This window comes from Giraffa tippelskirchi, chromosome 8 (assembly GCF_054371585.1).
Source record: "Giraffa tippelskirchi isolate mGirTip1 chromosome 8, T2T-mGirTip1v1.2.pri, whole genome shotgun sequence".
NCBI classification, from domain to species: domain Eukaryota; kingdom Metazoa; phylum Chordata; class Mammalia; order Artiodactyla; family Giraffidae; genus Giraffa; species Giraffa tippelskirchi.
In genome coordinates, this window is record NC_137282.1 from 66,503,664 (window position 1) to 66,524,726 (window position 21,063).

General features: G+C 55.3%; 3 protein-coding genes across 3 annotated transcripts; all 3 read right to left on the minus strand.

The window, feature by feature from the left end:
• Window positions 1–1,446: 1,446 nt before the first annotated feature.
• LOC145517330 (uncharacterized) lies at window positions 1,447–3,498 on the minus strand. Its single transcript, XM_081519610.1, has 3 exons — window positions 3,313–3,498; window positions 2,601–2,913; window positions 1,447–2,348 (listed from the first exon to the last, which is right to left on the minus strand). The coding sequence occupies exons 1-3, from the start codon at window positions 3,445–3,447 to the stop codon at window positions 1,720–1,722; spliced, it is 1,077 nt and encodes a 358-aa protein (XP_081375736.1). The 5' UTR covers window positions 3,448–3,498; the 3' UTR covers window positions 1,447–1,719.
• A 5,839-nt stretch (window positions 3,499–9,337) lies between these two features.
• LOC145517235 (uncharacterized) lies at window positions 9,338–11,147 on the minus strand. The gene is made up of 3 exons (XM_081519506.1): window positions 10,955–11,147; window positions 10,243–10,555; window positions 9,338–9,990 (listed from the first exon to the last, which is right to left on the minus strand). The coding sequence occupies exons 1-3, from the start codon at window positions 11,087–11,089 to the stop codon at window positions 9,362–9,364; spliced, it is 1,077 nt and encodes a 358-aa protein (XP_081375632.1). The 5' UTR covers window positions 11,090–11,147; the 3' UTR covers window positions 9,338–9,361.
• Window positions 11,148–16,978: 5,831 nt separating this feature from the next.
• Window positions 16,979–18,772, minus strand: LOC145517311 (uncharacterized). The gene is made up of 3 exons (XM_081519589.1): window positions 18,596–18,772; window positions 17,884–18,196; window positions 16,979–17,631 (listed from the first exon to the last, which is right to left on the minus strand). Exons 1-3 carry the CDS (start codon window positions 18,728–18,730, stop codon window positions 17,003–17,005), a joined length of 1,077 nt encoding a protein of 358 aa, XP_081375715.1. The 5' UTR covers window positions 18,731–18,772; the 3' UTR covers window positions 16,979–17,002.
• Window positions 18,773–21,063: the final 2,291 nt, after the last annotated feature.

Sequence of the window (21,063 nt, forward strand, 5' to 3'; positions counted from 1 at the left end):
GATCCGGCCATTGGAGCTCAGGGAGGCCACTGGTGTGGCTTGTCCCTGTGGCAGGGGCCGAGGCATGCAGCCCACCCTGATTCCTGCGGGGGCCTGACTTGGGAAGTGCCATCTGGTAGCTTTGAGACTCACCAAACCAAATTGCACTGGAGAGAGGAAGGACACCTTCCTTCATCCACCCCCCACCCCCGCCGGATTCCCACATACCCTGACCCCTTTCTCTGGATTTCGGAGCCATTTCCAGAGTCCCGCTCATATGACCTCATTCGAAGTGCACTGTGGACGAGCTGCCATCTGCAGCTGCTACCACAGCAGCCAAGGGCTTTAGCTCCCGAGTACCTCCCTTCCTTTGGAACTTGGGGGCCCTCTACTCCCCACTTGCACACCACACACCTTTGCTGAGGATTGTGGGGACCCTCACTCAGCTTGCAGCACGTTGTAGCCATCCCTGTCCTCTCAATACCTCCCTTGAAACTCAGCTTGTGAGCTCCTTTGGAGCAGCGTGGCCCACCTGCAACACTGCAACGGAAGAGACACAGCTGACAGTGAAACAGCAGCTTAGATCTGACGGCCGGAAAGCTCTGTCAAAAGGGACCTCCCTCTTCACACCGTAGAGGCTCTAGGAGCCGCCAGGGTTTCGGAACCAGTGCTGGGGCCAAAAGGACTCCACAGCTGTTTTCCTTCCTGGGGAGGGTTCTGGCTCGAGTGGGAATGGCTCAAGTCTCCTAAGGTTCTGAAAGCCCACTGTGTGCAGATTCACGGTACACAGAGAGCAGAAGGTGGAGTCCTGTCCTGGAGGTGGTCACAGCTCACGGATGAGCCAGGCAGGCAGGCAGGCAGGGCATGAGAACACCTGAGCTGCCTTCATGAGTGAATGGTGTGGGGGCAGAGGAAGAGAAGCCGGTCTGCTCCCTCGTGTGGTGCCCAGGGCAGGTTGTCCCCAGAGGAATCCCTTACGACAGTGAGGACTATCACGGCTGTTTCCCAAGGGGTTCTGTCAGTGCGTGTCTTCCCCGGAGCGGTCAGGCCGTCTCTAAAATACACTGGCCATGGGCATTGCCTCTCCTTGGAACTTCCCATCTGTTTCTCTTTTTTATGGAACAGTGAATTTCTAGAGGGGTTCTGGGCCACAAGGATGTTGGGTCATTTTCTAGCCTTCTGTCATGAAGAACGCTTTCCTGGGCGTTGGGGTGGTTTGTTGTTCCAGCTCCCTTTCTTGGCTTCTTTTGGGAGCTGGTGCAACAAGAGGAGCTCAGCCTCTGCCTTCTGGCTGAGATGGCACCCTTCAAACAGCAATGCCTGCCTGGAGATAATGATGGCATTTGCCAAAAGGGCTTCGTTTGGCACATGGTATCTTGAAAGGACGTACAACGAACTTTCGGCTATCAAAGGCTAGTTCAAAGGACATAAACATGAGAACTCTCCAGTGGAGTCTTACAGTAGGTGGAGCGTCCGAAAAAAACTCCTTCAGTCATTTCACTGAGAGTCATTGATTGGGGACACCAAGAATATAGGAAGGAATGCAGAAGGAAAAGATGAAATTGTGTTCAGGATCGGGCGGAGGGATGAACAGGGCGTGCTTGCCTTGAATCCAGGCTTTGTTGGGGGGTGGGGCATAAAGATGGAACGGGTCTGAAACTACAAAGTGGTGATGGTAACACAGTATCACCAGAGTTACACAACAGTGTTCCCAAATTGCAACAATGATGAAAAAGTTTACTAATCCCAACTTAACCAACAAAAATACAGGAAACCACGCAAAAAAGAAAACATCACCAGAAAGGTGGAAACAAACCAAATGCAAAGCAGTTCGGGGGAAAGGAACTCCATGTCCCCTGGGGGCAGACCGAGTTGACGGCGTCCACGGTGAGCAGACAGGGATGGAGGCTGCAGAGCCGACCGCTCCCCTGGACGTGGTGTTTCCGGCAAGGGCTCTGGGTCTCTGTCCAGAGCGGGGGCTCGTTCTCCCTGCAGGGGTGGGTGAGTCATCGTGGGCGTCTGGGTGTTGCGCGGGAGCCAGGGCAGGCTCTCCCTGCCGAGGCGGTGACTCCTCCTCTGCCTCGGGTTCTCCTGCCAAAGGCCGAGCAGGTAGAGGTGCACGTGGAGGTGGAGGTTCTGGCTGAGGGGGTGGGACATCAGTGCCTGGGGCTGGGGGTCCTGCAGGCACGGAGATCCGATCTGCCCGGTGTGCTGGCCAGTACCCAGCTGGCCTGGTGTCTCTGCGAGGGCAAGTCTCGGTTCTCCATCTGCCCTCGGTGGATCCCTGGGTCCTGCACCTGGAGCCACCACCTCTGTAGGGACAGGTCTGGGAAGTGGAGCCTGGTTCCAGTTGGAGGCCAGTGCTAGAGCTGTGGGAGAAGCATCGTTTGCCCGCAGGCCAGCCTTGGCATGTGCGTATCCCGGGACAGAAAGCTTCCAAGAGATTCCCAAAGAATACCCAGGGTCGGATGTCTTTTGGGACTGAAGTGTGCAAGATGGGGGGCGGGGGGTGTGAGGCCAGCGCTTGCTGCAGGCCCAGCAGCAGCTTTCGGGGACTCGTCCCTGTGTAGCTCAGCACCCCCTCCGCACACACTCCCGTACACCAGCCCCAGCGTCCTCACCTCTGTGCTCTGGCGTGCTGGGCTCCAGGTCCTCCTGCTGCCTCAGAGGCCGGGGTTCTCGGGACTCTGGGTCAGAGCCGGGTGTGCTGAGCTCCGTGGCAGCCTCAGACTGGGCCGCCGGGTGTATCCTGGGCGGTGTCTGGGCAGCAGGCCTTCCCCGCCTCCGCTTCGCCCCCGGTGGGGCTGATGCCTCCGTGGGCACGCTCACCTGGAGCCTGCACTGGGCCTCACGGGCGGGGGGGTGGTGCTCCGACCCCTCCCTCCGGGAGCTGGATGGGGTGTCCCCGTCCTCGGCCTCATCACGTGGGAAGCTCTGCAACGACAGTGACCGTCAGCCAGCCATGCTGGGAGTTTTCTGAGCTGGGCCTGGCCAGTGGAGCCGCTGCTTCGGCCTGCTCGAACTTCTCTGCCCAGAAGGGTCAGAGACGTGTGTCTGCTCAGATCCCCACCCGGGAGGAAAGAGACCCACCTGAGGGTGTGAGGTCAGCCTGGGCGGCCGGCCCTGCCCGCACTCTCCCCATCCCGCCCAGCATGCTCTCCCCTGGGGTGTGGACACAACTTGTCCGCAGGCTTCTGACCCCACATCCACCTGGGCTTCCTTGAGGGAGACACACCCCGAGAAACCCGCATCCACACACACAGGCAAAGGACCCGGTGTTTCCGGGTGGCATGGGAGAGGTGGCCTGGCCCGGCCTGGGGCTCCCCGTGTTACCTTTCTGTTTCTCCGGGCAAAGGGCCAGAGGCGTCTCGGGGGTGCCCTGAGCCAACGTCGACAGGGTGCCCACGCACACTGCCTGTGAGCTCTCCTGAGGCCCCGGCCTCTGGGCAGGGGCAAACAGCAGAACATCTCGGCAGCAAGTGATCTGGCTGGGGGCTCCTCTCCGCTCTCGAGGCCTGGATACCCGGGTTGCGGGTTCTGTTGGGTTCTGTTGCCGGCAGGTGACATCATTTCCTGGGGTTCGTGCTGAGGTCCCTTCCCCAAAACTTCCCAAGGGAATCTCTGGGTTTCTGACTGCTCGACCACCACCCTTAAGCCATGTGCAGGCACAGTGACACCCACCCAGCCCAGCCGACAGCCCTGGGGAGGCCTGGGTGCAGCCAGGGCCTGAGCTCCGAGGGCCCCGCTGCTCTCAGACCAGGCTCCTTCTTCTCATAAGTGGTGTGGCCCTGGACAAGCATATGCCCCTCAGGGTTTCCCCAGTCTCTCCATCTGCAGAGTGGCGGTCATTCTCCCATCTGCTTCCTAGGTCTGTCGGCCTACGAGCAGCTCCATGCCTTTCCACCTGGGGCCGATATCACGTGGAGCGTGTGCGCTGAGACTTCAGAAAGAAAGATTCCTTCCTGGGCTGACACAGCACAGAATGGGGCAGAACGAGGCCTGGATGTGCCGTGGTACCCAGGAAAAGGCACTCCCCCTCCTGACTGTTTTGAGACCCCGCATCCAAGTTGGAGGACCGAAAGGAAGACTCGAAGGTCTCCCTCTCTTATAGAAAAGAGTGGCCAACTTTCTGGTCCTCTGTTTCCATTGAGATTCTGTTCAAGTGTCCCAGCTCGGCTTCTGCGGGTGGCTGAGCTTCTAATGGCTCCCTGCGTTCTTGTCTTTTCCTCTCCAAACCTTCCGTCCTTTTCCCCCTTCTGGGGTGGATGGGCGCTGTCATTGCTTCTACCTTTGAGACAGATTGATGAAAAGTCTGGACCATCGACTCCTTTCCTCTCTTTGGTTCCGTGTCTCTCTCTGGCTGTGTCCCTCTCTTTTCCTTTCTCAATTCAGTCTGTGTCTTCCTCTTTCTCTCTCGTGTGTGGACGGATGGATGCTAGGAATGCACATGTATATGATTAGATGAGGGTTATGTTTTAGGGATAGGTTAGAGGGAGAGAAAGGCTTTAGGTCGGAGTTGGTCATGGGGGAAGGGTCAAGGGTGGTGGTGGTGTTTCTTGGAATCTGAGTGCTGTGCATTCTTCGTCTCTTTCCATATGAACCCCTTCTCAGATACACCACTTGCAAGGAGTCTCTCGTGTTCCGTTTCCTCTCTTTTGCATTTGTGAATGCTTGCTTAGCTTCTCTGTTGTGAAGAGGTTCCATTGGATGGAAACCCATTGGTGTACTTCGTGTACCTCTTTCCCTTACTTGAAGAGACCCATTTCTACCTCCGCCCAGCAAACGGCAAGGAGACTCTGATGTTAAGGAGCCTTTGACCTACGCTTCTTTCTAGCTATCTCATGACATCAGCCTTTAGGGTGAGGTTTTCCCCGATATTGAGGTGGTCTGAGATCAAAACCAATAGCGTTCTTCAGATGTAGCTGTCTGGTTTTCCCATGGACATGTATTGAAGAGGCTTTCTTGTTCCCATTTGGATATTCTCCCCTTCTGTGTCAGAGATGAGTTGAGCATGGATGCTGGGGTCTGTGTCTGGACCCTCAACTTTATTCCATCGATCTGGATCTGTGTGTGTTGTTGTATTCCCAATAGCATACTGTCCGGCTCCTGCTGCTGCTGCTGCGGCTAAGTCACTTCAGTCGTGTCTGACTCTGCGCGACCCCATGGCCTGCAGCCTACCAGGCTCCTCCGTCCAGGGCATTTTCCAGGCAAGAGTACTGGAGTGGGTCGCCATTGCCTTCTCCGATACTCTCCTGAGGATCCTAGTTTGGTCGTCTAATTTCCTTTCACACAACCTTGGATGTCCGTATCGGGGCTTTTTCGTCGGATTGTATTGACAATTTAGGCTCTTTTCTGTTTCCGTACCCCTTTTGCAATTCTTGGTTGGGTGCGAAAATGCATTGGCATTTTGGGAGGAATAGCATCGAAGCTGTGGATTGCCTTGTGGGGCTGGGATATCATTTTCCAAATAGGAATTCTTTCAAGCCCTGAGCACAGCTTCTCTTTCCAGGGATTGGTGTGGGCTTGATCTTCCTTCTTCCATCTCTCGCCGTTTTGTGAGAACAGGTCCTTCCTTCCCTTCTGGGTTAGATGGACCCGTGGGGATCACTTCAGTGAATGGCATTGTCAGTGGGGGTGATAATTCCCTTCTCATTGGAAGACTTTGCTGTGAGTATTAGAAATGCAAGTGATTTCTCTTCCCCTTCCTCCCTGTCCATCTCTCAGGGCCACCGGGAAACAGAGGCCTCACCCAGGGTCACACAGGCCTGAGGAGGTACAACTAGACTGTTGATTCTTCAGGCCCTCAGTGCTGGACATCATCCGGGATACTCTGTGTGTGTCTTCCTCAGTCTGGTGTCCCTTCAGACCTTTCCCTAGTTTTCACAGGCTTGTTGTGTTGGTGTTCTTTGTCTGTTTGGAGACACATCCTTGATAAGCTTTGTGTTTCCACTCATTCGTCTCGCGATGTATGACCTGTCTTTTGCTTTTGTACTGAGGTCTTTCCCACAGTAGATATCTTTGATTTTGCAAAGTCCACTGTATTCTCCTGGTTTTTTTTGTGGACTGCCTTTTAGTTTTGTGTGTGAAGACTCAAAGCACGTGTCCGGTTTCGGCTCATTGTTCCTCTAGATTTGTGACAAGTTTTCATGGAATGTTTGTCTAGGGATAACTGGAAGTGAACTCGGTGTAAGGTGTCAAGTCTCCATCTTCATTCATGTCATCCCCTGCAGTTTCCAATACCCTGTTCCTGAGTGGTATTGGAGACCTTGAGGGAAGTTTGCTTGCATTGGAGTTTGCGTTTCCACCTTGATTAACTTCACACTGTTCTGCCCTCAGGGACACTGTCAAGGGGGAGTGAGGAGCAGCCTGCACTTCCAGCAGTGACCACACGGTGGGGCGAGTGCTGCTCTCCCCTCTGGGAGCCCCAGGCCACAGGCATCCCAGTGAGGAGCCAGCTCTGTGCTCAGCTGAAAGGAGTTAGTCTCTCAGGAGCCTCTGAGCCCTTCCGTTTGGATCACCCAGGGTGGGCATTTACTGTGACAGAACAAATTGCCCTGAATTCCATGGACGGAAGAGCCTGGCTGTGTAGAGATCGTGAGTTGCCGTGAATCAGACACAACTGAGGACACAAAAATTCAATAGATTAAAACACTTTTTGGGTGTGGGGGGGAGTGAAAGGGGGTGATGTGGGTTTTTATGTCTTATAAAATAGCCAAGGGAAATCTAGTTTAAACCTAAATTCACATATATGGGATAGGTATAGCTCTCCGTCACCCTATTAAAAAAACTACTAAACTTTTCTGAAAGTTTATTTTGCAGCTTCCTTGAGCACTTCATTGTGAAGCTTTTTTTTTTTTTTTTCTGTGACTTTGGCCTCATTAAAAAGTACGGTTTGCCTTTACTGGATAATTTTGTTCATTGGTTTCTTAGGGAATCTTGGTAATATTTGAGTTTCCTGGGGAGTATGGTCACATGACCTGGCCCTGGCCAATCGGTGCCTTCCACCTCCTTGGCCACTGTGATTGGCTCCGGACTGGGGCAGTGCCCAATCGGGGCCCAGGGCCGGGCCTCACGTTAGAAGCCAGGGGAAGAGGAGCTCTCGTCCTGCTGGGGTAGGGGAAGGGGTGGGGCCGGGGGAGGTCAGGCTCCATAAGTGGGAGGGGCGTGAGGTCCGCCTGCGGCAGTTGGTGACCTTCCTGCTCCCCTCAGGGCAGAGCCGCCGGCGTGAGAATGAGGGCGCTGCTGAGCCCAGGGACTGGGATGGCCTGTTGCTGCTGTGGTCCCAGAGCTCCACCCGAGACCTGAGGGAAGCCGTCTGCCCGTGAGTCCTCTCCCGCTTGTCTGTCAGCTTGTTTGAAACATGCTGGGTTTTCTGCCCAGCTGGCTAAGGGGAGTCCCTGGAAACGCAAGGGTGTGGGTTTTGGCAGACTTCAGGGAAGACATGCCAGATGAGCCTGGGAGACTCCAGCTTAATCTGGATTCAGGAGATATCTCCTCGGGCCAGCTAGTAATTGTAGGATAAGCCTAATGAGTCTTCACAGGATGAAGAGAGTAACGTGCCAAGGTAGCAATCGATGTCCTCATTCGAGAGGTTGAAGCTGGTGCTCAGAGAAGCGGGGAACTTGGCCAGAACAAGCAGGTGTGCACCCAGACAGAACCCCCAGATCCGGCCATTGGAGCTCAGGGAGGCCACTGGTGTGGCTTGTCCCTGTGGCAGGGGCCGAGGCATGCAGCCCACCCTGATTCCTGCGGGGGCCTGACTTGGGAAGTGCCATCTGGTAGCTTTGAGACTCACCAAACCAAATTGCACTGGAGAGAGGAAGGACACCTTCCTTCATCCACCCCCCACCCCCGCCGGATTCCCACATACCCTGACCCCTTTCTCTGGATTTCGGAGCCATTTCCAGAGTCCCGCTCATATGACCTCATTCGAAGTGCACTGTGGACGAGCTGCCATCTGCAGCTGCTACCACAGCAGCCAAGGGCTTTAGCTCCCGAGTACCTCCCTTCCTTTGGAACTTGGGGGCCCTCTACTCCCCACTTGCACACCACACACCTTTGCTGAGGATTGTGGGGACCCTCACTCAGTTTGCAGCACGTTGTAGCCATCCCTGTCCTCTCAATACCTCCCTTGAAACTCAGCTTGTGAGCTCCTTTGGAGCAGCGTGGCCCACCTGCAACACTGCAACGGAAGAGACACAGCTGACAGTGAAACAGCAGCTTAGATCTGACGGCCGGAAAGCTCTGTCAAAAGGGACCTCCCTCTTCACACCGTAGAGGCTCTAGGAGCCGCCAGGGTTTCGGAACCAGTGCTGGGGCCAAAAGGACTCCACAGCTGTTTTCCTTCCTGGGGAGGGTTCTGGCTCGAGTGGGAATGGCTCAAGTCTCCTAAGGTTCTGAAAGCCCACTGTGTGCAGATTCACGGTACACAGAGAGCAGAAGGTGGAGTCCTGTCCTGGAGGTGGTCACAGCTCACGGATGAGCCAGGCAGGCAGGCAGGCAGGGCATGAGAACACCTGAGCTGCCTTCATGAGTGAATGGTGTGGGGGCAGAGGAAGAGAAGCCGGTCTGCTCCCTCGTGTGGTGCCCAGGGCAGGTTGTCCCCAGAGGAATCCCTTACGACAGTGAGGACTATCACGGCTGTTTCCCAAGGGGTTCTGTCAGTGCGTGTCTTCCCCGGAGCGGTCAGGCCGTCTCTAAAATACACTGGCCATGGGCATTGCCTCTCCTTGGAACTTCCCATCTGTTTCTCTTTTTTATGGAACAGTGAATTTCTAGAGGGGTTCTGGGCCACAAGGATGTTGGGTCATTTTCTAGCCTTCTGTCATGAAGAACGCTTTCCTGGGCGTTGGGGTGGTTTGTTGTTCCAGCTCCCTTTCTTGGCTTCTTTTGGGAGCTGGTGCAACAAGAGGAGCTCAGCCTCTGCCTTCTGGCTGAGATGGCACCCTTCAAACAGCAATGCCTGCCTGGAGATAATGATGGCATTTGCCAAAAGGGCTTCGTTTGGCACATGGTATCTTGAAAGGACGTACAACGAACTTTCGGCTATCAAAGGCTAGTTCAAAGGACATAAACATGAGAACTCTCCAGTGGAGTCTTACAGTAGGTGGAGCGTCCGAAAAAAACTCCTTCAGTCATTTCACTGAGAGTCATTGATTGGGGACACCAAGAATATAGGAAGGAATGCAGAAGGAAAAGATGAAATTGTGTTCAGGATCGGGCGGAGGGATGAACAGGGCGTGCTTGCCTTGAATCCAGGCTTTGTTGGGGGGTGGGGCATAAAGATGGAACGGGTCTGAAACTACAAAGTGGTGATGGTAACACAGTATCACCAGAGTTACACAACAGTGTTCCCAAATTGCAACAATGATGAAAAAGTTTACTAATCCCAACTTAACCAACAAAAATACAGGAAACCACGCAAAAAAGAAAACATCACCAGAAAGGTGGAAACAAACCAAATGCAAAGCAGTTCGGGGGAAAGGAACTCCATGTCCCCTGGGGGCAGACCGAGTTGACGGCGTCCACGGTGAGCAGACAGGGATGGAGGCTGCAGAGCCGACCGCTCCCCTGGACGTGGTGTTTCCGGCAAGGGCTCTGGGTCTCTGTCCAGAGCGGGGGCTCGTTCTCCCTGCAGGGGTGGGTGAGTCATCGTGGGCGTCTGGGTGTTGCGCGGGAGCCAGGGCAGGCTCTCCCTGCCGAGGCGGTGACTCCTCCTCTGCCTCGGGTTCTCCTGCCAAAGGCCGAGCAGGTAGAGGTGCACGTGGAGGTGGAGGTTCTGGCTGAGGGGGTGGGACATCAGTGCCTGGGGCTGGGGGTCCTGCAGGCACGGAGATCCGATCTGCCCGGTGTGCTGGCCAGTACCCAGCTGGCCTGGTGTCTCTGCGAGGGCAAGTCTCGGTTCTCCATCTGCCCTCGGTGGATCCCTGGGTCCTGCACCTGGAGCCACCACCTCTGTAGGGACAGGTCTGGGAAGTGGAGCCTGGTTCCAGTTGGAGGCCAGTGCTAGAGCTGTGGGAGAAGCATCGTTTGCCCGCAGGCCAGCCTTGGCATGTGCGTATCCCGGGACAGAAAGCTTCCAAGAGATTCCCAAAGAATACCCAGGGTCGGATGTCTTTTGGGACTGAAGTGTGCAAGATGGGGGGCGGGGGGTGTGAGGCCAGCGCTTGCTGCAGGCCCAGCAGCAGCTTTCGGGGACTCGTCCCTGTGTAGCTCAGCACCCCCTCCGCACACACTCCCGTACACCAGCCCCAGCGTCCTCACCTCTGTGCTCTGGCGTGCTGGGCTCCAGGTCCTCCTGCTGCCTCAGAGGCCGGGGTTCTCGGGACTCTGGGTCGGAGCCGGGTGTGCTGAGCTCCGTGGCAGCCTCAGACTGGGCCGCCGGGTGTATCCTGGGCGGTGTCTCGGCAGCAGGCCTTCCCCGCCTCCGCTTCGCCCCCGGTGGGGCTGATGCCTCCGTGGGCACGCTCACCTGGAGCCTGCACTGGGCCTCACGGGCGGGGGGGTGGTGCTCCGACCCCTCCCTCCGGGAGCTGGATGGGGTGTCCCCGTCCTCGGCCTCATCACGTGGGAAGCTCTGCAACGACAGTGACCGTCAGCCAGCCATGCTGGGAGTTTTCCGAGCTGGGCCTGGCCAGTGGAGCCGCTGCTTCGGCCTGCTCGAACTTCTCTGCCCAGAAGGGTCAGAGACGTGTGTCTGCTCAGATCCCCACCCGGGAGGAAAGAGACCCACCTGAGGGTGTGAGGTCAGCCTGGGCGGCCGGCCCTGCCCGCACTCTCCCCATCCCGCCCAGCATGCTCTCCCCTGGGGTGTGGACACAACTTGTCCGCAGGCTTCTGACCCCACATCCACCTGGGCTTCCTTGAGGGAGACACACCCCGAGAAACCCGCATCCACACACACAGGCAAAGGACCCGGTGTTTCCGGGTGGCATGGGAGAGGTGGCCTGGCCCGGCCTGGGGCTCCCCGTGTTACCTTTCTGTTTCTCCGGGCAAAGGGCCAGAGGCGTCTCGGGGGTGCCCTGAGCCAACGTCGACAGGGTGCCCACGCACACTGCCTGTGAGCTCTCCTGAGGCCCCGGCCTCTGGGCAGGGGCAAACAGCAGAACATCTCGGCAGCAAGTGATCTGGCTGGGGGCTCCTCTCCGCTCTCGAGGCCTGGATACCCGGGTTGCGGGTTCTGTTGGGTTCTGTTGCCGGCAGGTGACATCATTTCCTGGGGTTCGTGCTGAGGTCCCTTCCCCAAAACTTCCCAAGGGAATCTCTGGGTTTCTGACTGCTCGACCACCACCCTTAAGCCATGTGCAGGCACAGTGACACCCACCCAGCCCAGCCGACAGCCCTGGGGAGGCCTGGGTGCAGCCAGGGCCTGAGCTCCGAGGGCCCCGCTGCTCTCAGACCAGGCTCCTTCTTCTCATAAGTGGTGTGGCCCTGGACAAGCATATGCCCCTCAGGGTTTCCCCAGTCTCTCCATCTGCAGAGTGGCGGTCATTCTCCCATCTGCTTCCTAGGTCTGTCGGCCTACGAGCAGCTCCATGCCTTTCCACCTGGGGCCGATATCACGTGGAGCGTGTGCGCTGAGACTTCAGAAAGAAAGATTCCTTCCTGGGCTGACACAGCACAGAATGGGGCAGAACGAGGCCTGGATGTGCCGTGGTACCCAGGAAAAGGCACTCCCCCTCCTGACTGTTTTGAGACCCCGCATCCAAGTTGGAGGACCGAAAGGAAGACTCGAAGGTCTCCCTCTCTTATAGAAAAGAGTGGCCAACTTTCTGGTCCTCTGTTTCCATTGAGATTCTGTTCAAGTGTCCCAGCTCGGCTTCTGCGGGTGGCTGAGCTTCTAATGGCTCCCTGCGTTCTTGTCTTTTCCTCTCCAAACCTTCCGTCCTTTTCCCCCTTCTGGGGTGGATGGGCGCTGTCATTGCTTCTACCTTCGAGACAGATTGATGAAAAGTCTGGACCATCGACTCCTTTCCTCTCTTTGGTTCCGTGTCTCTCTCTGGCTGTGTCCCTCTCTTTTCCTTTCTCAATTCAGTCTGTGTCTTCCTCTTTCTCTCTCGTGTGTGGACGGATGGATGCTAGGAATGCACATGTATATGATTAGATGAGGGTTATGTTTTAGGGATAGGTTAGAGGGAGAGAAAGGCTTTAGGTCGGAGTTGGTCATGGGGGAAGGGTCAAGGGTGGTGGTGGTGTTTCTTGGAATCTGAGTGCTGTGCATTCTTCGTCTCTTTCCATATGAACCCCTTCTCAGATACACCACTTGCAAGGAGTCTCTCGTGTTCCGTTTCCTCTCTTTTGCATTTGTGAATGCTTGCTTAGCTTCTCTGTTGTGAAGAGGTTCCATTGGATGGAAACCCATTGGTGTACTTCGTGTACCTCTTTCCCTTACTTGAAGAGACCCATTTCTACCTCCGCCCAGCAAATGGCAAGGAGACTCTGATGTTAAGGAGCCTTTGACCTACGCTTCTTTCTAGCTATCTCATGACATCAGCCTTTAGGGTGAGGTTTTCCCCGATATTGAGGTGGTCTGAGATCAAAACCAATAGCGTTCTTCAGATGTAGCTGTCTGGTTTTCCCATGGACATGTATTGAAGAGGCTTTCTTGTTCCCATTTGGATATTCTCCCCTTCTGTGTCAGAGATGAGTTGAGCATGGATGCTGGGGTCTGTGTCTGGACCCTCAACTTTATTCCATCGATCTGGATCTGTGTGTGTTGTTGTATTCCCAATAGCATACTGTCCGGCTCCTGCTGCTGCTGCTGCGGCTAAGTCACTTCAGTCGTGTCTGACTCTGCGCGACCCCATGGCCTGCAGCCTACCAGGCTCCTCCGTCCAGGGCATTTTCCAGGCAAGAGTACTGGAGTGGGTCGCCATTGCCTTCTCCGATACTCTCCTGAGGATCCTAGTTTGGTCGTCTAATTTCCTTTCACACAACCTTGGATGTCCGTATCGGGGCTTTTTCGTCGGATTGTATTGACAATTTAGGCTCTTTTCTGTTTCCGTACCCCTTTTGCAATTCTTGGTTGGGTGCGAAAATGCATTGGCATTTTGGGAGGAATAGCATCGAAGCTGTGGATTGCCTTGTGGGGCTGGGATATCATTTTCCAAATAGGAATTCTTTCAAGCCCTGAGCACAGCTTCTCTTTCCAGGGATTGGTGTGGGCTTGATCTTCCTTCTTCCATCTCTCGCCGTTTTGTGAGAACAGGTCCTTCCTTCCCTTCTGGGTTAGATGGACCCGTGGGGATCACTTCAGTGAATGGCATTGTCAGTGGGGGTGATAATTCCCTTCTCATTGGAAGACTTTGCTGTGAGTATTAGAAATGCAAGTGATTTCTCTTCCCCTTCCTCCCTGTCCATCTCTCAGGGCCACCGGGAAACAGAGGCCTCACCCAGGGTCACACAGGCCTGAGGAGGTACAACTAGACTGTTGATTCTTCAGGCCCTCAGTGCTGGACATCATCCGGGATACTCTGTGTGTGTCTTCCTCAGTCTGGTGTCCCTTCAGACCTTTCCCTAGTTTTCACAGGCTTGTTGTGTTGGTGTTCTTTGTCTGTTTGGAGACACATCCTTGATAAGCTTTGTGTTTCCACTCATTCGTCTCGCGATGTATGACCTGTCTTTTGCTTTTGTACTGAGGTCTTTCCCACAGTAGATATCTTTGATTTTGCAAAGTCCACTGTATTCTCCTGGTTTTTTTTGTGGACTGCCTTTTAGTTTTGTGTGTGAAGACTCAAAGCACGTGTCCGGTTTCGGCTCATTGTTCCTCTAGATTTGTGACAAGTTTTCATGGAATGTTTGTCTAGGGATAACTGGAAGTGAACTCGGTGTAAGGTGTCAAGTCTCCATCTTCATTCATGTCATCCCCTGCAGTTTCCAATACCCTGTTCCTGAGTGGTATTGGAGACCTTGAGGGAAGTTTGCTTGCATTGGAGTTTGCGTTTCCACCTTGATTAACTTCACACTGTTCTGCCCTCAGGGACACTGTCAAGGGGGAGTGAGGAGCAGCCTGCACTTCCAGCAGTGACCACACGGTGGGGCGAGTGCTGCTCTCCCCTCTGGGAGCCCCAGGCCACAGGCATCCCAGTGAGGAGCCAGCTCTGTGCTCAGCTGAAAGGAGTTAGTCTCTCAGGAGCCTCTGAGCCCTTCCGTTTGGATCACCCAGGGTGGGCATTTACTGTGACAGAAAAAATTGCCCTGAATTCCATGGACGGAAGAGCCTGGCTGTGTAGAGATCGTGAGTTGCCGTGAATCAGACACAACTGAGGACACAAAAATTCAATAGATTAAAACACTTTTTGGGTGTGGGGGGGAGTGAAAGGGGGTGATGTGGGTTTTTATGTCTTATAAAATAGCCAAGGGAAATCTAGTTTAAACCTAAATTCACATATATGGGATAGGTATAGCTCTCCGTCACCCTATTAAAAAAACTACTAAACTTTTCTGAAAGTTTATTTTGCAGCTTCCTTGAGCACTTCATTGTGAAGCTTTTTTTTTTTTTTTCTGTGACTTTGGCCTCATTAAAAAGTACGGTTTGCCTTTACTGGATAATTTTGTTCATTGGTTTCTTAGGGAATCTTGGTAATATTTGAGTTTCCTGGGGAGTATGGTCACATGACCTGGCCCTGGCCAATCGGTGCCTTCCACCTCCTTGGCCACTGTGATTGGCTCCGGACTGGGGCAGTGCCCAATCGGGGCCCAGGGCCGGGCCTCACGTTAGAAGCCAGGGGAAGAGGAGCTCTCGTCCTGCTGGGGTAGGGGAAGGGGTGGGGCCGGGGGAGGTCAGGCTCCATAAGTGGGAGGGGCGTGAGGTCCGCCTGCGGCAGTTGGTGACCTTCCTGCTCCCCTCAGGGCAGAGCCGCCGGCGTGAGAATGAGGGCGCTGCTGAGCCCAGGGACTGGGATGGCCTGTTGCTGCTGTGGTCCCAGAGCTCCACCCGAGACCTGAGGGAAGCCGTCTGCCCGTGAGTCCTCTCCCGCTTGTCTGTCAGCTTGTTTGAAACATGCTGGGTTTTCTGCCCAGCTGGCTAAGGGGAGTCCCTGGAAACGCAAGGGTGTGGGTTTTGGCAGACTTCAGGGAAGACATGCCAGATGAGCCTGGGAGACTCCAGCTTAATCTGGATTCAGGAGATATCTCCTCGGGCCAGCTAGTAATTGTAGGATAAGCCTAATGAGTCTTCACAGGATGAAGAGAGTAACGTGCCAAGGTAGCAATCGATGTCCTCATTCGAGAGGTTGAAGCTGGTGCTCAGAGAAGCGGGGAACTTGGCCAGAACAAGCAGGTGTGCACCCAGACAGAACCCCCAGATCCGGCCATTGGAGCTCAGGGAGGCCACTGGTGTGGCTTGTCCCTGTGGCAGGGGCCGAGGCATGCAGCCCACCCTGATTCCTGCGGGGGCCTGACTTGGGAAGTGCCATCTGGTAGCTTTGAGACTCACCAAACCAAATTGCACTGGAGAGAGGAAGGACACCTTCCTTCATCCACCCCCCACCCCCGCCGGATTCCCACATACCCTGACCCCTTTCTCTGGATTTCGGAGCCATTTCCAGAGTCCCGCTCATATGACCTCATTCGAAGTGCACTGTGGACGAGCTGCCATCTGCAGCTGCTACCACAGCAGCCAAGGGCTTTAGCTCCCGAGTACCTCCCTTCCTTTGGAACTTGGGGGCCCTCTACTCCCCACTTGCACACCACACACCTTTGCTGAGGATTGTGGGGACCCTCACTCAGTTTGCAGCACGTTGTAGCCATCCCTGTCCTCTCAATACCTCCCTTGAAACTCAGCTTGTGAGCTCCTTTGGAGCAGCGTGGCCCACCTGCAACACTGCAACGGAAGAGACACAGCTGACAGTGAAACAGCAGCTTAGATCTGACGGCCGGAAAGCTCTGTCAAAAGGGACCTCCCTCTTCACACCGTAGAGGCTCTAGGAGCCGCCAGGGTTTCGGAACCAGTGCTGGGGCCAAAAGGACTCCACAGCTGTTTTCCTTCCTGGGGAGGGTTCTGGCTCGAGTGGGAATGGCTCAAGTCTCCTAAGGTTCTGAAAGCCCACTGTGTGCAGATTCACGGTACACAGAGAGCAGAAGGTGGAGTCCTGTCCTGGAGGTGGTCACAGCTCACGGATGAGCCAGGCAGGCAGGCAGGCAGGGCATGAGAACACCTGAGCTGCCTTCATGAGTGAATGGTGTGGGGGCAGAGGAAGAGAAGCCGGTCTGCTCCCTCGTGTGGTGCCCAGGGCAGGTTGTCCCCAGAGGAATCCCTTACGACAGTGAGGACTATCACGGCTGTTTCCCAAGGGGTTCTGTCAGTGCGTGTCTTCCCCGGAGCGGTCAGGCCGTCTCTAAAATACACTGGCCATGGGCATTGCCTCTCCTTGGAACTTCCCATCTGTTTCTCTTTTTTATGGAACAGTGAATTTCTAGAGGGGTTCTGGGCCACAAGGATGTTGGGTCATTTTCTAGCCTTCTGTCATGAAGAACGCTTTCCTGGGCGTTGGGGTGGTTTGTTGTTCCAGCTCCCTTTCTTGGCTTCTTTTGGGAGCTGGTGCAACAAGAGGAGCTCAGCCTCTGCCTTCTGGCTGAGATGGCACCCTTCAAACAGCAATGCCTGCCTGGAGATAATGATGGCATTTGCCAAAAGGGCTTCGTTTGGCACATGGTATCTTGAAAGGACGTACAACGTCCTTTCGGCTATCAAAGGCTAGTTCAAAGGACATAAACATGAGAACTCTCCAGTGGAGTCTTACAGTAGGTGGAGCGTCCGAAAAAAACTCCTTCAGTCATTTCACTGAGAGTCATTGATTGGGGACACCAAGAATATAGGAAGGAATGCAGAAGGAAAAGATGAAATTGTGTTCAGGATCGGGCGGAGGGATGAACAGGGCGTGCTTGCCTTGAATCCAGGCTTTGTTGGGGGGTGGGGCATAAAGATGGAACGGGTCTGAAACTACAAAGTGGTGATGGTAACACAGTATCACCAGAGTTACACAACAGTGTTCCCAAATTGCAACAATGATGAAAAAGTTTACTAATCCCAACTTAACCAACAAAAATACAGGAAACCACGCAAAAAAGAAAACATCACCAGAAAGGTGGAAACAAACCAAATGCAAAGCAGTTCGGGGGAAAGGAACTCCATGTCCCCTGGGGGCAGACCGAGTTGACGGCGTCCACGGTGAGCAGACAGGGATGGAGGCTGCAGAGCCGACCGCTCCCCTGGACGTGGTGTTTCCGGCAAGGGCTCTGGGTCTCTGTCCAGAGCGGGGGCTCGTTCTCCCTGCAGGGGTGGGTGAGTCATCGTGGGCGTCTGGGTGTTGCGCGGGAGCCAGGGCAGGCTCTCCCTGCCGAGGCGGTGACTCCTCCTCTGCCTCGGGTTCTCCTGCCAAAGGCCGAGCAGGTAGAGGTGCACGTGGAGGTGGAGGTTCTGGCTGAGGGGGTGGGACATCAGTGCCTGGGGCTGGGGGTCCTGCAGGCACAGAGATCCGATCTGCCCGGTGTGCTGGCCAGTACCCAGCTGGCCTGGTGTCTCTGCGAGGGCAAGTCTCGGTTCTCCATCTGCCCTCGGTGGATCCCTGGGTCCTGCACCTGGAGCCACCACCTCTGTAGGGACAGGTCTGGGAAGTGGAGCCTGGTTCCAGTTGGAGGCCAGTGCTAGAGCTGTGGGAGAAGCATCGTTTGCCCGCAGGCCAGCCTTGGCATGTGCGTATCCCGGGACAGAAAGCTTCCAAGAGATTCCCAAAGAATACCCAGGGTCGGATGTCTTTTGGGACTGAAGTGTGCAAGATGGGGGGCGGGGGGTGTGAGGCCAGCGCTTGCTGCAGGCCCAGCAGCAGCTTTCGGGGACTCGTCCCTGTGTAGCTCAGCACCCCCTCCGCACACACTCCCGTACACCAGCCCCAGCGTCCTCACCTCTGTGCTCTGGCGTGCTGGGCTCCAGGTCCTCCTGCTGCCTCAGAGGCCGGGGTTCTCGGGACTCTGGGTCGGAGCCGGGTGTGCTGAGCTCCGTGGCAGCCTCAGACTGGGCCGCCGGGTGTATCCTGGGCGGTGTCTCGGCAGCAGGCCTTCCCCGCCTCCGCTTCGCCCCCGGTGGGGCTGATGCCTCCGTGGGCACGCTCACCTGGAGCCTGCACTGGGCCTCACGGGCGGGGGGGTGGTGCTCCGACCCCTCCCTCCGGGAGCTGGATGGGGTGTCCCCGTCCTCGGCCTCATCACGTGGGAAGCTCTGCAACGACAGTGACCGTCAGCCAGCCATGCTGGGAGTTTTCCGAGCTGGGCCTGGCCAGTGGAGCCGCTGCTTCGGCCTGCTCGAACTTCTCTGCCCAGAAGGGTCAGAGACGTGTGTCTGCTCAGATCCCCACCCGGGAGGAAAGAGACCCACCTGAGGGTGTGAGGTCAGCCTGGGCGGCCGGCCCTGCCCGCACTCTCCCCATCCCGCCCAGCATGCTCTCCCCTGGGGTGTGGACACAACTTGTCCGCAGGCTTCTGACCCCACATCCACCTGGGCTTCCTTGAGGGAGACACACCCCGAGAAACCCGCATCCACACACACAGGCAAAGGACCCGGTGTTTCCGGGTGGCATGGGAGAGGTGGCCTGGCCCGGCCTGGGGCTCCCCGTGTTACCTTTCTGTTTCTCCGGGCAAAGGGCCAGAGGCGTCTCGGGGGTGCCCTGAGCCAACGTCGACAGGGTGCCCACGCACACTGCCTGTGAGCTCTCCTGAGGCCCCGGCCTCTGGGCAGGGGCAAACAGCAGAACATCTCGGCAGCAAGTGATCTGGCTGGGGGCTCCTCTCCGCTCTCGAGGCCTGGATACCCGGGTTGCGGGTTCTGTTGGGTTCTGTTGCCGGCAGGTGACATCATTTCCTGGGGTTCGTGCTGAGGTCCCTTCCCCAAAACTTCCCAAGGGAATCTCTGGGTTTCTGACTGCTCGACCACCACCCTTAAGCCATGTGCAGGCACAGTGACACCCACCCAGCCCAGCCGACAGCCCTGGGGAGGCCTGGGTGCAGCCAGGGCCTGAGCTCCGAGGGCCCCGCTGCTCTCAGACCAGGCTCCTTCTTCTCATAAGTGGTGTGGCCCTGGACAAGCATATGCCCCTCAGGGTTTCCCCAGTCTCTCCATCTGCAGAGTGGCGGTCATTCTCCCATCTGCTTCCTAGGTCTGTCGGCCTACGAGCAGCTCCATGCCTTTCCACCTGGGGCCGATATCACGTGGAGCGTGTGCGCTGAGACTTCAGAAAGAAAGATTCCTTCCTGGGCTGACACAGCACAGAATGGGGCAGAACGAGGCCTGGATGTGCCGTGGTACCCAGGAAAAGGCACTCCCCCTCCTGACTGTTTTGAGACCCCGCATCCAAGTTGGAGGACCGAAAGGAAGACTCGAAGGTCTCCCTCTCTTATAGAAAAGAGTGGCCAACTTTCTGGTCCTCTGTTTCCATTGAGATTCTGTTCAAGTGTCCCAGCTCGGCTTCTGCGGGTGGCTGAGCTTCTAATGGCTCCCTGCGTTCTTGTCTTTTCCTCTCCAAACCTTCCGTCCTTTTCCCCCTTCTGGGGTGGATGGGCGCTGTCATTGCTTCTACCTTCGAGACAGATTGATGAAAAGTCTGGACCATCGACTCCTTTCCTCTCTTTGGTTCCGTGTCTCTCTCTGGCTGTGTCCCTCTCTTTTCCTTTCTCAATTCAGTCTGTGTCTTCCTCTTTCTCTCTCGTGTGTGGACGGATGGATGCTAGGAATGCACATGTATATGATTAGATGAGGGTTATGTTTTAGGGATAGGTTAGAGGGAGAGAAAGGCTTTAGGTCGGAGTTGGTCATGGGGGAAGGGTCAAGGGTGGTGGTGGTGTTTCTTGGAATCTGAGTGCTGTGCATTCTTCGTCTCTTTCCATATGAACCCCTTCTCAGATACACCACTTGCAAGGAGTCTCTCGTGTTCCGTTTCCTCTCTTTTGCATTTGTGAATGCTTGCTTAGCTTCTCTGTTGTGAAGAGGTTCCATTGGATGGAAACCCATTGGTGTACTTCGTGTACCTCTTTCCCTTACTTGAAGAGACCCATTTCTACCTCCGCCCAGCAAATGGCAAGGAGACTCTGATGTTAAGGAGCCTTTGACCTACGCTTCTTTCTAGCTATCTCATGACATCAGCCTTTAGGGTGAGGTTTTCCCCGATATTGAGGTGGTCTGAGATCAAAACCAATAGCGTTCTTCAGATGTAGCTGTCTGGTTTTCCCATGGACATGTATTGAAGAGGCTTTCTTGTTCCCATTTGGATATTCTCCCCTTCTGTGTCAGAGATGAGTTGAGCATGGATGCTGGGGTCTGTGTCTGGACCCTCAACTTTATTCCATCGATCTGGATCTGTGTGTGTTGTTGTATTCCCAATAGCATACTGTCCGGCTCCTGCTGCTGCTGCTGCGGCTAAGTCACTTCAGTCGTGTCTGACTCTGCGCGACCCCATGGCCTGCAGCCTACCAGGCTCCTCCGTCCAGGGCATTTTCCAGGCAAGAGTACTGGAGTGGGTCGCCATTGCCTTCTCCGATACTCTCCTGAGGATCCTAGTTTGGTCGTCTAATTTCCTTTCACACAACCTTGGATGTCCGTATCGGGGCTTTTTCGTCGGATTGTATTGACAATTTAGGCTCTTTTCTGTTTCCGTACCCCTTTTGCAATTCTTGGTTGGGTGCGAAAATGCATTGGCATTTTGGGAGGAATAGCATCGAAGCTGTGGATTGCCTTGTGGGGCTGGGATATCATTTTCCAAATAGGAATTCTTTCAAGCCCTGAGCACAGCTTCTCTTTCCAGGGATTGGTGTGGGCTTGATCTTCCTTCTTCCATCTCTCGCCGTTTTGTGAGAACAGGTCCTTCCTTCCCTTCTGGGTTAGATGGACCCGTGGGGATCACTTCAGTGAATGGCATTGTCAGTGGGGGTGATAATTCCCTTCTCATTGGAAGACTTTGCTGTGAGTATTAGAAATGCAAGTGATTTCTCTTCCCCTTCCTCCCTGTCCATCTCTCAGGGCCACCGGGAAACAGAGGCCTCACCCAGGGTCACACAGGCCTGAGGAGGTACAACTAGACTGTTGATTCTTCAGGC